This window comes from Thermobia domestica, chromosome 4, assembly GCF_964235325.1.
Source record: "Thermobia domestica chromosome 4, izTheDome1.hap1.1, whole genome shotgun sequence".
NCBI classification, from domain to species: Eukaryota; Metazoa; Arthropoda; class Insecta; order Zygentoma; family Lepismatidae; genus Thermobia; species Thermobia domestica.
Window position 1 is genome coordinate 261,498,017 of NC_137457.1, and position 15,103 is coordinate 261,513,119.

The following is a 15,103-nucleotide window of genomic DNA, read 5'->3' on the forward strand; positions in this document are numbered from 1 at the left end:
GCATGGTAATCATGGGGTTTAGGGTTCGAGTCCGGTTGAGGCCAGTTGGTATTTTTTTCCATTGTTCTTTCCCCATATCTTAAGATGTTTCTCTTCCTCCCTAATCATCTGATGCTCTCAACTGAGTTCTCCACTTGAATTCAACAACTGGTAATGGGATGCTCTCAAGTTCGGGTGAGCTTTTACATGTCTACTTACAAAATCAAAATTTTCGACAAAATATGGATGCTATCCGAACATTTTGTCTCCAAATCTGAATTTGCACATGTGAGTGTATTTCTCCTTCATCATATTTGCATCTCCCGTTCTCCTATGTTGTCAGTTATGAGAAAAGATGGCTTGGGAGCAAGATTTCAAATCATAAAAGCGCTATACCAATGGGCTCATTCTCGCTAAGCATTTGATTAAAAGTATATGTTTTTATACTGTAGGAGGGGAGCATTCGCTCTTCCTACCCCCCCCCCTCCTGAAGTGACAGAATATTTATTTAGGTTCTGCAAAGTCATTTCAGATCAAACGACTTAAAGAGAGTTCATTCCAACAGCAACAGAATTGGGCTTTCATTTGTTGTTGCACTTTATCTTCACGAATAGGACAAATATCAAGTAGTATGTTTGGCATAAGAACTAAACGTCTAAGATTCATCTCATTTTGGAAAAATGATGCTGTAGACGGTAGTGGGAATTTCACCCAAGTGTACGGGAATTTTCAGTGCCTGGCGATTATGCCACCCGCCTTCTTTTTAAGTTAATTCGGTTGCAATACTTCCCGGCAAATACTTTGGACTCAACTGGTGGAGCACTCTTGCCGTAAATCTCCATATGGCTGTACCATCCAGAAGTGTCCCCCGCTGTACAAACAGTAAATACAAACAGTAAATTTCGTTTGTTGTTACTGGAAAGTGATCTTATGTTCAATGATCAATGATCTCTAATATATCATTCTACCTGCATAGAAGGACGGTATCTATTCTTGAGATAACTTTCAATTATCATGGGATATTAGAATGCACCTTTCTTCTACTTTTTTGTCTAAAATGTAAAAAAGTATGTTCCTAGTGAGAAGAAAGAAGTAAATATTGAACCACATTTCAACTTAAGTGAATCTTGACAGTGTTCGAACCTTTGTTTCAAGTGCTTTGTAGTGTTTGCGTAATTAGTTTTGTTATTTGGAATTGTTTAATGTTTTTCTAGTGTTTTCTGTGCCGTGCCTCTTGTGTGAATTCTACATTATTTTTCCGTATTTTCTGCTGACCAACATGGAAGTGATTTTTGAAGGACATGTGCAGGTTGAAACTATGGCAGGTGATGCAGGTGCTCTGGATACTTCGGAGCCGACAACGTCTTCTACTATTCCAATGAAGTCTCTTGTGCCTAATGCGCACACCAATACAAATTCATTTAAAGATCATCACCTTGGACCCTTCGTAGGTAATTTTATCTTTACTTTTTTTTTTTACAAGTAAACGGCACTCTATGAAACTGTGTATGCTACTATATACCAAAAATCTCATCGATATTACGGATATTTGCTCTCTCGGCACTAGTGCTTTAAAGATGTTTTCCGCACCGGTGAAAGAGCCAATCGGTACTGGACCGTTTTGATATACCTCTCTCTTGGTGTCAGGGAAGTAAACAGATGTTTTTGTGATGACGACCGGCCCGTAGCCAGCCCAAAAAGTAGTGGGGCCCGGTAGAAGTTAGAGCGGACCGACCCAACCGTATTATAATTCATCACTATATTATAATTCAATGCAAGCCTACCGTGAATATTTTAGGGGAACAGTTAAAATTTACGGTGGGCCAGCTCCCTAGAGCCCCGTGGATACGCACCTGGATAACGATGTTTATTTTTACAAATAAGAAACGTTTTGAGACTTTCTTATATATACAAGGATTTATTTTTGTTATACGATTAAACCATTTTTCAGTAGAGACTTTCTTAAAATATGTACGACATTTTATAATCCTTACGATTTTGTTTAAATAAAATGATTATGTATATAATTTATATACCATAATTCATAAATGAAAAAAACCTTTAAGAAAATATCATAGAACGAAGGCAATAATACATATGTGGCAAGAAATACATTTAAAGTTACTCATACGATATGATAAATAGAGGATAGAAACAATCTTTCACATCATATCTTCTACAGGTGGAAATTAAATGTTCAAAGAGTGAAAACTGGGTGTTTGGATAAAGGAAAGCAGTGATTAATTATAAACTACTTAAGCGTAACCAAACACTCAATGCGGAGCTTTAAATTTAACAAGTGTACATACTCAAGAGGCCTAATCATTGCGAAATTAAAATACCGCTAATTTTACAGTAATTATGTGATATCTTCAAATAGATAAAAGATGCGGAACAAAAGCGCCCTAGATAATATTATTTTGTATGAGGTATCGTTATCAAGAGCCATCTAGTAGCTTTCCGTTTACAGAACAGCGAAAATAAATGCCGATTTTCTAAATGGCTGGAAACTGAAAGCAGATAAGTGAGTCGTGATAACGGTATCAGATGTAAAATAATATTGTCTACCGAGCTCTTGTTTCATTTTTCAATTATCTTTTATCTATTTGAAGACATCATATAATTACTGCAAAATTAGCGGTGTTTTAATTTCGCCGTGATAAATAGGGGAAATTGCGTTTTTATGCAGCATAACAACGCCCGTCTTTACATCGCTAATATGACCAAGAACTCAAATGAGAACTGGCTCGTCTTTTATACTCTCCAAACTTAGCGCCGTCAGATTTCCATATCTTTCAAACGCTTTGGACGGTGTATTGTTCAATAATGACATGGAACAAATAAACTTTAAGACTAATTCAAATTAAGTTTATTCTGCTGAAACTCTATAATATATATATATAATACATTTCACTTTTTCTTAATATCTATGGCGTTAATACTTGATTATATCTTACTTTGCTTTACACGTCTATTATAATACATCATTTGGCAGCGTATTACAAATCATGTAACAAAATTATTTTAACACACCATTCTTTTTTCCCCACATATTACTAAGAATTAAACATTTCGCGATTACAACATACCAAATTGCGTGTCTTAAAATATTACATCAAATTGAATATTGCTTACATATAATCATGTTACATATAATCATCGTAGATATACATATATGATTTTGAAAGTTTTTTTTTTGGAGGGATTGTGAAATATAAAATTAGTATGATTTGATATACCACATTCATTATTTCGCTGTTGGTTTATTGTTTAGATAGAACATAGAACATGTTAACCCATTAGTTCGCTGAATCGTCTGCCAGGCAACGTATCTGTCGGCCGAGCTAATTCAAATTGGCGATTCCTTATTTATTTCCAGGTTCTTCACTTAAATACAGTTTAATACGTTTAGCAGCATTTTCTAGATGAAGTAACGTATGCATAAAGTGATGTGAAATGCAATGGTTAGAAGTGCAAACTTGTTAATTACCATGAGGCTGATAATGGTTTTGTATTGTAATATAGAACTGAAAATGCTCTAAAAAAACCTTCATCACCTTGAAGATGTAATTATAGTTATATTAGTTCCTCATTATCTTACATATATGTTAAACCTGATTAAAATACTTTTGTGAATTTTAAGATGAGAAGTGTGTCTAAAACTTCTTCTTAAAGAAATTGAAGGATAGCCTCAAAGAACGCTGTATAACAAATGCGTAATCATTTTTGGAAGCCTTATATAATAACGTCGTAGAATCTTCTACCACTATCATCACACTATTTCATCCGACGATCACATGCGTTCAACAAGAACATTAATAAAGATCACTTTTGTTCATTGTGAAGAAAGAGAACAATCGTTGATTTCACTAGAACCTTTACCATGAAAGATATACTGAAGTGGAACTTGTAAAAAGATTTCTACTCTTGTACATACCATAACAATTGCAGCTGTAGATGATATTTGACATATAACAATAGTTAAGTATATGTAAATTGAGTTTCAGTATTATAACTAGTGCTGCTGTTTCGTAATATACGACAATTTTTTAAAAGTACTACAAACTTGTATATTTCATGAAATAGGCAGTTTAAATTTTTAACATATGCCGCGCACCGTCAATAAAGAAACATGCTTCATATTTTCCATATGTACACGTAATAAAACATGTGACATATATGAATTTATTTATTGTATTCAATAATTGTATTATTATTTTTTAAATATAGAACTTTGCCTCTTTACAAACAGCAGAAAAAGATAATAATCAGGGTTGCAAAAACTGTGTTGCAGGTACATATATTATATTCCTCTAAATTCGGATGGACTACATACATTTCATCTTTTAATTCAGTCACTTACATTGTAATTTGTAGCCTATTATATTAGCAGCGTTCCTGCACCCTTTCCCGATTCCACCCGTTAAATGTAAAAGAAAATAAATTTAGTTAAAGTCATTACAGAATGGTCAACTTGGCATTGAGATTTATAGTTTGAACCACCTATAATTGTTAAAGAGTGCTTTACTGGAATACAACATAAAACATGGTTTATATTAAATGTGCAACGACACACGTCACTATTTCATATTATGATGTGTATTTATTATTATTTATCAAAATAATAAACTTACATTTAGTGACCAGCTAAAATTATACATTAGGTAAATGCTAGAATACTGAGACGGAAATCTTGTATCAAACAAAAAACAATCGCTTTCTAGAAACAAAAGCTTTCTAGAAACTTCATCAATGTTTTGTTTATCAAATTGTCTCTTTTTAATTTTAAACAAACATAGTTGTAAATAATATATTAGCAAAAGTAAACAAATTACATAAACATACCAAGAAATGCTTTCATAATTGAAGGACGGCAAGTCCACTGAATGTATATATGCATTCATACATCACTGTAAACACAAAATGAAATCATTTACAAAGTTATATAACTCGATATTAGTAGAAAATACGCAAGAGGTATTACATAAAAAATAAAAATCTTAGAAATTTTAAAAGAACTACATTTTATTGTTAGTAATATAGAATAAATATTAATAAATCCATTTCTGCATTGTGAAATTAAACTTCATAGTAATAGTAACTTCAAGAAACACTTAATGAAATCGTTATGAATACAAATAAATTACAAATATAACCTCAACTAGATTGTAAAAGTTTATTCAATATCATACATTATATCATTGTGCTATACGATCTGACCATAGTTAAAAACAATAACATACGTATGTTACATGTGTATTCCTTTTTCGAGTCAACTCAAGTCTACCAATATTTTGTTTATTTGTTTGATAGTTATTATATGATGGCGCTTAGAATGATACCCTATATATTCATCTGCTAACGCACTAACAGAATTTCGAAATAACTTACGTTGTTTTGACTATGAGCTTGAACCGGCTATATCTGACTTATTGAAACATATTGTAGACATTTTGAAAATGAAAATTTATTACTTTTTATTTTTGAGGTATATTCAGGACTTTGAAAAGAAAATTTAACATTTTTCGTAAATCTTAATCAAAGTTCAAGGCTCTATTTAAAACTTGTTGTACACTATATTCTTAAAACTAGCGCAGCCTATACCACACACACATTTTTAATAATTAAGTATTACCTTAAATAATGTTATAATTTTATCCTAAAATAGAAACCGTATTTAAAAACAAACAATAATAATAATTTAAATTAAAATAATTGGATCTGTCACAACTGATTAAATTAGATATCATAGTTTTTAAACTTAATACCTTCAGAATTATTTCATTACATAACAAGTATTGCCAATAAATCAAAATTGTAATGTAGCTTGTGTGAAAACAGAATTTTATGATTAAATTTTTATTGTAAACAATATTACAAACAATATTTAATAACATTTACAATAGTTTACGGAAGTAATTACTAGTAATTTTCTTCCTAATTTTTCTTGTTAATCGTAACTTTTAATTGATTTGTAATAAATTGTAATCAATGTTTATATTTTCATTCACCTTCTAGTCTTAGCAAAGCTACTGAGCAAATTCCAAAACTTAGTTTCTTAACACCTATGTTGTACTTTTTAGTTTCACAAGTAAACACATTTCATGTATAGCTCTTATAAAGCTCATAATACTTTAACATTATCATATACTTCATAATTTAAAGCTAATAGACGTCAAAGGACCGTTTCACGTATCAATAAATAAATTAATAAATATGAACTATTTAAAACTATTAAAACATTCACGGAATCGAGCACCGCCCATTTTGCTGTGCAGGGAAATATGATAAACACTGAACAGTTAATGCTAACTAGCTTTCTATGCGTTTAGTAATTATTACTTATTTCAGTAAACGCAAATGTTACATCTATAAATTTTACAATAATAACACGGATTATCCTTAGGTATTATACTGACAGATTAGAAGATTATATATTTCTTCTTTAATCATACAAATAGTTTTGGCATAACCTAATGCAACTTTTAGTAATAGTTATCGCCTCCTGAATAATTGGTACTTTCCAACAATATTACTTTATCCCCTTGAGCAAAAATATTTCACTACGCAATAGATGCCGCATGTCTGACTGTGAATGTGTGTCTGAATTATTGTATCTGTTAAAACTTAAGTTTAACATCTAATTATTGTTACACAATGTTCGTAAGAGTATTTGCGTTATTATCATGTTCTTATCTTGAAATTGTTCATGCCAGAATATTACTATTATTGTATGGTTACTCAATAATTCTATTCATACTCAATAATTCTAATACAATATCCATTGTATTACATTTGCAAAGATTTTTTAAATGAAAAGATTTATAGGTTTAGCAACTGTTTTAATTCTTTGTTTGGTTTTGGTATGCGTTTGTTAGAAACTTTACAGGTTCTAATGGAATCACCCGGAGTAAAGAGCCTAAACATTTTTCTCTGATTAGCGACAAGCTCATACAGAATTCACTATAGTAAATGCGCTGTGATATTTACGATACTTTGCTTTGTGACTTCAAGACAGCGCTAGTTTTTCAACAATTATCGAATATACTGTAGGGATAGACACAATATATGTATAATGAAGATTTTTATGTTAATTTTCGAGAAAATGAGTATCTCTGTCCGATATCACATACGTGATAATTAATAGTTGGATATTCTGATAACATGTATATAATGAAGAATGGTATACGCACACTCCAAGGTAAATATAAGTAAGGTAAATCCAAAGTTAGGACTATGGTAACTATACTTGCATATGGTGAATATGAACAAGATAATATTATGTTTTTGTAGATATAAGGTAAATAAAATCAATAAGTAAGCTATGTAAGCCGAATTAAGGTGAATATGAAGAAAATATAAGGTATGACATGTATAGTAACTTCCGCATAATATCTACTGACTGGATGTTAGAATTAGTTGACAGGAAAGTTGACCCTATGTTACCGTTATATTTATGTTACGGACTCTTATATATATATATACATATATATATATATATATATATATATATATATATATATATATATATATATATATATATATATCATTTGTGATGCTATCCGTTTTTAGGACGTTGTCAACCAGTTAATTTTAAATTGGATATTCGAACAAACCTCATTCATCTCGCACTCTTTTACTGAACTTCTAGTCCATAAATAAATTGAGTTGAAATAAGGCCTTACAAATAAAATACCAAAAAGTCAGTATTTTTTTTCGAAATTTCTTTGCATTTCGTTAGTCATACATTATTGGATTTTTTTAAATCTTGAAAACGCTAAAATATTATTGTTAGATTTCATATTTAATTGGTATTTTAAAGCGAAACTAATCGCATTGTAATTTTCATTTATAACTCATTTTATCATATAATTAACAAAATGTAGAACCCAATCAACGTATATAAGGAATTATAATCCTTTACTTAAACGTTTCAAATTAAGATTTTGAAATCACGAATTTTCCTTCCTGATGTTCGTACTGTCCACATATTTAGTGGAACATATGAGTTTAGGACATCCGTGTTATTATTTTGTCTTACATCTATTAAGTAAAAACAATATTTAAAAAATTTATGTTAAATTTTTTCCTAGATATTACAACTGCGAACACTTAAGAAACATTCATATATAACTCAGTCTTCTGAAATGTTTTTCAGCACTATAATATTGAAACAGCAAGCAGTCATTCTTTTGATTGGAAGCATGAAATATTAAATTAAGAAGACCTAGTTAGTTATATTACCGATAGGGCTGAAATAGAGGTACTCGGAGTACACACTGTGGAGACTTCCCTCATAATTCAAAAAGTACCGAACACCCACCTGACACTTGTCATTATGTTTACTTGCTTATTAGCTTGTAGTTCAGAGAAATCCTAAATACGTCAGCACATATAAGTTCGAAAAATGTCATTGCAGCCCTAATTATACCCACATAACAAGCCGACGTACAAAAGTCCATTACTCGATATTTCAGTGACGTTCCTTTCAGATCTTGATTACATGTAGACTCCTTCCAAATATTTAAATGCGAAATGATACACGTATAACATACGAGATAGAGATATTATGTTAACTGTGTTAAACACCATGATTTAAATTGGATGAAAACAGAACGTCTCTGATATGTGGGTATCGGTAATACAAAAATATTTGGCAAATTTTATATACTCTTCATATACAAAAGTTAATTTTCTGTGCGAAAATGATCTTGGAAGGTTTTAGGTAAGTAATTACAATTTGTACACAACACTCGTTCATAGGAAGTAAAGATTTTCACTGCTTTCCACCGTCCTGTATATTAAATAAATAGAAAACGTGCAGCCTTAGATCAATGATTAACAAAATCTTATTTAGTTTTTTACTTATTCATATATATATAGTTGCGTATTTAGGGGGTGGCTATCGGTCTCAACCCCCCTAAAATTTCACGTACAAGAATAATCATTCTTACTATTTCTAAGGAAAGATGTAAGTGCTTGTTCACATGTTGCGCATAGCCCCCGAAACCAAATCCTAAATACGCCTATATATATATATATATATATATATATATATATATATATATATATATATATAAAGTGTCATAGAATGCGAAACTACTAATTAGAAAGTTGTATAAAATATAGGTAAGCAATATTGAATGTACTTTTCCAAAAATTATATTGATGATAAAAAATGACAAGATTATTAGACTAAGCACTCCCCATTCCATCTTTAAAATTAAAGCATTATCATAGAAAAACTAGAATAATATAAGAGTACATTATGTTAATGGTTGTAAGACTTAACTAAGAAATATTGTGATAAATGTCTTTTTTGTAATCAATATCTATCTAAATATTTTTAACAGTTTTCAGATATTTTAACAGTTCACAAATCACTAGCATGTTGAACAAAATGTTGGAGGTTCATTTGTTAGGTATACAGTACTTTATAAAATCAAATATGGAGATTTGTGTTGATGGAATGATGTTGACTTTTATATTAGATGCAATCGCAAAAAATTATTTAACTTTATCATATATTTGTAACGTTACATTTACATATTACGTTCGTTTCTTAAGTTGAAAATTCAATTGAATGAATATGAACAGACATATCGGAGAAATGAATGATACTGATGACCTAGCGAGAATTACAAAATTAATTTCTTTTTCTTTGGGGAATGAAGAAATTTACGATACTTTTAGTTTATTTTTTCTGAATTGCATACATGGTATCGTATGTATTTTAAAAGTTTGTGTACGATAATTTGCTATTAGAAACATATTAATAACGCGCAATAATGTGTTAGATACTCTAATATATTTTAGTTATCTTAAAGTATGAAAACAATTTCAAGTGCAAATTAATATTAAAATTACAGTATTATTAAATAAAAGTATACCAACTACTTAAACAAATAGTCACTCAAGCTGAGAAAAGGATTATTTGATTATCATGAGTTGTAGAAATGTGCCCAGAACTTTCCAAACAAATCTGATTCTGTTATACTCAAATTCCTGCAGTACTTCAGTTTCTTATTTTTCATTATAATTTTATTTTTTTTCCATTATTGTAAACTAGATGCTGATAACATTTTCAAATATTTTATACAATTGTTCATGAATTAATTTATATTTTAATGATATGCTAAATCCTTTGAATATAGAAAGAAGTAATGTTAATTAAATCAGGATGTAATTAGAATGTTTACAAGTTTATGCATCACGATTAGGAGACATGATTCAAATTATAGCTCAATTTAGCTTTACATACGGATGCAGATGTGTATTTATAAATGTAAATCCACCGTTTTTATTTTCCGAAATTAGCCACTTATCTCTTGAGTTGTTTGAATAACAACTCACAAGTGATAAAGTCGAAACTAAGATAAACTATTATTTATTCAACGTTTTATTAAGAATTAAAAGCTTGTCTTGATTTTTGTTACCGTAAATAGTTCCAAAATGGTAACAAATTCGTGATTGAACTTTAGAGTCAATTTAAAAACATGATGTCAAAAATAAATAACTACAGGCATAATCAAATACAAGTAATTTGTACTAAATTTTCAAATAAGAGCAGGTACAGTAATTAAAATTAGATTTTTGCATGTCATTACAATGAAATTTTTACATATGTGAAAAGATTATAAATTTGTAAAAACCTTATGTAATTTGATTAAAGAAGCAAAATAAATCAGAAATTTGGTTTCAGTGAGTGGTCAAAATACATGCATATTATACGAGTAGGAAAACATAGTGTTTATATATTTTGTTTTTAATCAGGAACTCGCTGAGCATGAAATATCAAGGTATCGTGTAGCTATTAAATTATTATAAACATTTAAACATGGAAAACATACAATGTTTCTTATTTATATAATTACACTAAAAAGATTTTCAAAGTCAATGGGAGCCCCTTTCTGTCACAGTTCTAAAATTATCTAACATATTATATTTTTTTCTTTCTTAATTGTATTTCTATATCAATACATTATTCATACACAGAATATACACATAGCACTCGCGTATTCGTGCACACACATTCACACATACACATGATATTATACTGTCATTTACACGCACACGCACATAGGCATGCACACATAAATCTATCATATTCGTAACACTCACTGACAGACATACATACAATCAAAAAATTTACAACAACGAAATTAGCATTTTATTTTTTGTTATTTAAGTTTGGAAAAATCGCAATATTTTTAAAATAACATTCATTGTCTTCCACAAAGATTAAATTACATTATACAAAGTATATGAAGATTAAATATACATATGAATGAGTAATGATTTATAATAATAACGCAATATTAAAGGATATTTGGTTTCAATGAATGTAAAAAATGTGTATATATTAGTACTGTTCATTTGAAAACTCTATAAATGTTTCATTATCGATACGAGTAGGATAAATACGTATTTGGCATTTGGCATTTGTTGCTTTCAAATTTTCATATCCTTTCGTACGACCTGCTTCTTTTTGTTGTGCAAAACATTTTCTAAATGTCTTTTAACATACGTTTAGACCAATGGTTCTCAAAGTGAAGTTCCGGGCTCAATTCAGGGAATCTGAAACACATTTTCTTTGTATTAAAGTGGTAATATAAAGTAAATTGTAGACTAACATTCGTAGTGTCATAAAAATCATTCTTTCCTTCACCATGATCATTAAATGATCTTCCTCTAGATTATTGCTCTTTAATTTTGATATATGTTGTATAATAATCACCAATATTAATTATTTTGTCATGTTTTTACCTTTGAGCGACGGTGAGGGAAATATGAGTATGGTAATCATGTTTTTAAAAATCGAATTTGAGGTATCAACGAATTTACATACTTAATCCCATGACTCTTATATACCTATAGAGTGAATTTCGATGTCTATCTGTCCGTTTGTCTGTCAATGCATTTATGCTAACGTGTACAAGAACTCTTAGCGTCCATATCGTTCAAACTATCTAGAACAAATTTTAAACTTAAGTTTGATGTGAGATCATATTTTTCGAATTTACTATCCGCATCCAAAGTAATAAGGATGGTTTAATAATTGAGATTTTCTAGAAAACAACTCCAATGATCTATGTTTATGTTTATAATTCATAAATGAATATTTCATTAAAAACCCTATAATAATAGGGTGTAAATAATTTCAGGGAAATTCAGAAGAAATAGTGTACTCTTGACAATAAGTTTTGACAGACGATTTTGTTTGTAATAAATAAATAAATAAATCTTAACAACCTTATTCTTTGATGTAGGTCATTTTTTAATTGAAGAAATTAGAGCAAGAAAGTCTAGTACAGTGGTCCGCGGTTTCTTTATTTTACTTTTACTTTTGATCATCATAATGAGTTAATTTTTCTTATTCTTAAATTATTTAAAAAAAAAGACAATTACACACACAATTTTATCATTATATTTTAACAGTCCATTATAGAGAGTTTGCAAAACTTTTTTTCCAACAGGAGGGATACCATGCAATGGGCGTGGAGAACCATTGATCTTAACCATTGCTCTACACAAGTGAAACATACGACATTCTATGCAAAGAAAAAGTTATCAACCACTTCCTTTTTATACATGATGATACACACATATCAAAATTGTTTATGTAGATTTTCTTTTAATTGAGTTTCCTTCACAATCCTTTTAATTGAGTTTCATTTTAATTCATTGTATACAAAGAAAATAATATTTGTTTAGATATGCTAAATATCACACAACAAAAGTTACATTATTATTCAAAAGCATGCCTTAATTTTAGACGGAATCCATGAACAATTTTCTTAGGAGCTTCTGACTTGGACGTTTTTCTCAAAGCTTACAATAAGTGGAGAACAAAACAGAAAAGTTCGAGGTTCTTGAATATTTAGGAAATGTAATTAAAAGTAATTATTACATCGCATAGTGTGACTGATGTGTGATGAATGTTTAAAGCTACCTATGTATTAAAACTGTTTCGATATCGTTAAGAGTTTGTATGAGTGAAGCGTCCTCTTGAGTAACGCTGAACTGTACTTTGGGTTGAAGTATCATTTTGTTTAATTGCTTTAAATACTGGAAATCGAGTGGCGCCTCGTGAATGAATTCAAACTACTAAAAATTAGTTTTATCACTTCCAACTAAGGGAATGACATTTACCTAATGAATTAATACGTGTGTATAAGAATTAGTGCATTAGATAAGTTTTCTTTCCTTATTTTGAAGCGGGAAAATCATTAATTTTTACCGACTTCACCTACCACTACCTGAATCAAAATGTTAAACAGCGTTATTTAAGAAGTCGCTTAAACTGATATTACTAAATTTCCTCATGTTATTTTTGTATAATGTTATTCAATATTTTTGGAAGAACACTTAAGTTAGCACTAGTAGTATCCAATAACAACAAAGACATATGAGCTGTGTTATTTGTCCTTTAATACTGATTCATTTCTTGAAATAAACTCTTCACGCTTTAAATGTCTCTTTCTCTCTTTTTCATAAACTCATTTAGTTCACATAAAATGCTTGTTGTTTCTAGCAATGAATACAAGATAACATATATATATTATATGTAGGGTGTGGATGTTACTTTTGGCAGTTACTGGATGAGCGGAGAACTTTGATTGTCACTAAAATCCAACGTGTAATACATTTCTGTTGTGTCTAACGACGGGAATGCTCTCCCAGATGTAGACACGCCATTTTCTTTCTCCATATTGGACGTCAAACGGCTCCTGAAATTATAAACAAATCCAATTATGTAATGTTAACAAGATTATGTTATCTGACTTACTTCTGTTTCGCCTATAGTCCTCCTGGAATTTCTGTTTCGTGATTAATCTCCTAGGAGAGGAGTACTTAATGTACTAGGATAGGGTCGAAATTTGAAGTCTGAATTCCGTTACCGAACCAGAGTTTGCGTGAAAAAAGGAAAATGTTCCAGTATGTATTAGATCCCTGTTGCCAAACGAAAGCATTTGGTCATCAATAGGGGCCTGACATTTAGCACTCCGCCCTAGCGATTCTTTTGTGTTACATTTTTCTCTAACTTTTAACATTCAGTTTCCAGTTCAAAAGATAAACATACCTAAAAATTAAAACAGAAATGAAATTAAGTCCGTCTGAAGAAAAATCAATAAAACACAAAGTAAGGGAAGGAAAGGACTAGAACATACTTCTAGTAAAATAAATAAATAAATAAATGAATAACACTTTCGCTAAGAGATCATCTTCCAATAACAATGATGTCATTTATTACGTAATATACAGTTGGCATATATTCAGTGACAATTTCTCTAATGTTCACAATAAATAATTTTATGCAAACAGACAAAAAAGATATAGTATTGTAATTATAATTTAAGTATCATGATATACTATTCATGATACCATCAAGATTTTCTATTATTGAGAAAACACGCTATATATACTCATGATGATTATTGCAGTCAGCAATAGCAAGTAGTCCTTCTTATCCAGCATGTGCAGCGTTATTTCAGAGTTTGCTATAAGCAGGGCAAGATTCTCAACTCATATAAAAATTTCATGTTCTTTTAATTAGTTTATTATTGTACAATTCATTGAAACTTATGTATTTCTCGAATTTAAGGGAAAAAATTGTTCCCAACAACTCCTAAATAATGCTCCTGTCTTGTATCGATCAATATCCATTACTACTTAATTTCTTACATTCTTAATAACATTATCTTTAAACACAATTATTACGATAAAAGCAATATAGATTCGGATACTGGAACGTAAAACATGGAAGCTAAACGTGCAAAAAACTTTATAATATAGCATTTGCCTTCATAATACAAAAGCCCTAGAACTTGAATAATTTGTAGTAGAAATTTGACAAAATTTTGCTTCGGACGCTGTTTTGGAATCCTAATGCGTCTAAGTGTTTCCCTTACACTTGGACTACCGTTCCGTTCGTCACTTTATCGTTCCATTCGTTGCCGGAAGCTGTAGGCAAAGCATTTCGTGTGATGTTGCGCTGTTCATTTTTCAATTTTGTAGCCTGTTTTGTATTTTTTTTTATCATAACAAGAGCTTGTTGTATTTGCCATGGGTCCTAAGAACTTCATTTTTATTCAAGTATTATTAATTGTTAATATTTTACCTT

At 30.0% G+C, this 15,103-nt stretch overlaps 1 protein-coding gene across 3 annotated transcripts in view; it reads right to left on the reverse strand.

The window, feature by feature from the left end:
• Positions 1–2,052: 2,052 nt before the first annotated feature.
• wry (delta and Notch-like EGF repeat containing weary) overlaps positions 2,053–15,103 on the reverse strand; it is a 980,891-nt gene continuing 967,840 nt past the window's right edge. For all 3 annotated transcript variants that reach the window (XM_081755853.1, XM_081755854.1, XM_081755852.1), the window contains exon 12: positions 2,053–13,709. In XM_081755853.1, the coding sequence (XP_081611979.1) occupies positions 13,574–13,709 (136 nt within the window). In that variant the 3' untranslated portion in view covers positions 2,053–13,573. The remainder of the gene's footprint in view (positions 13,710–15,103) is intronic.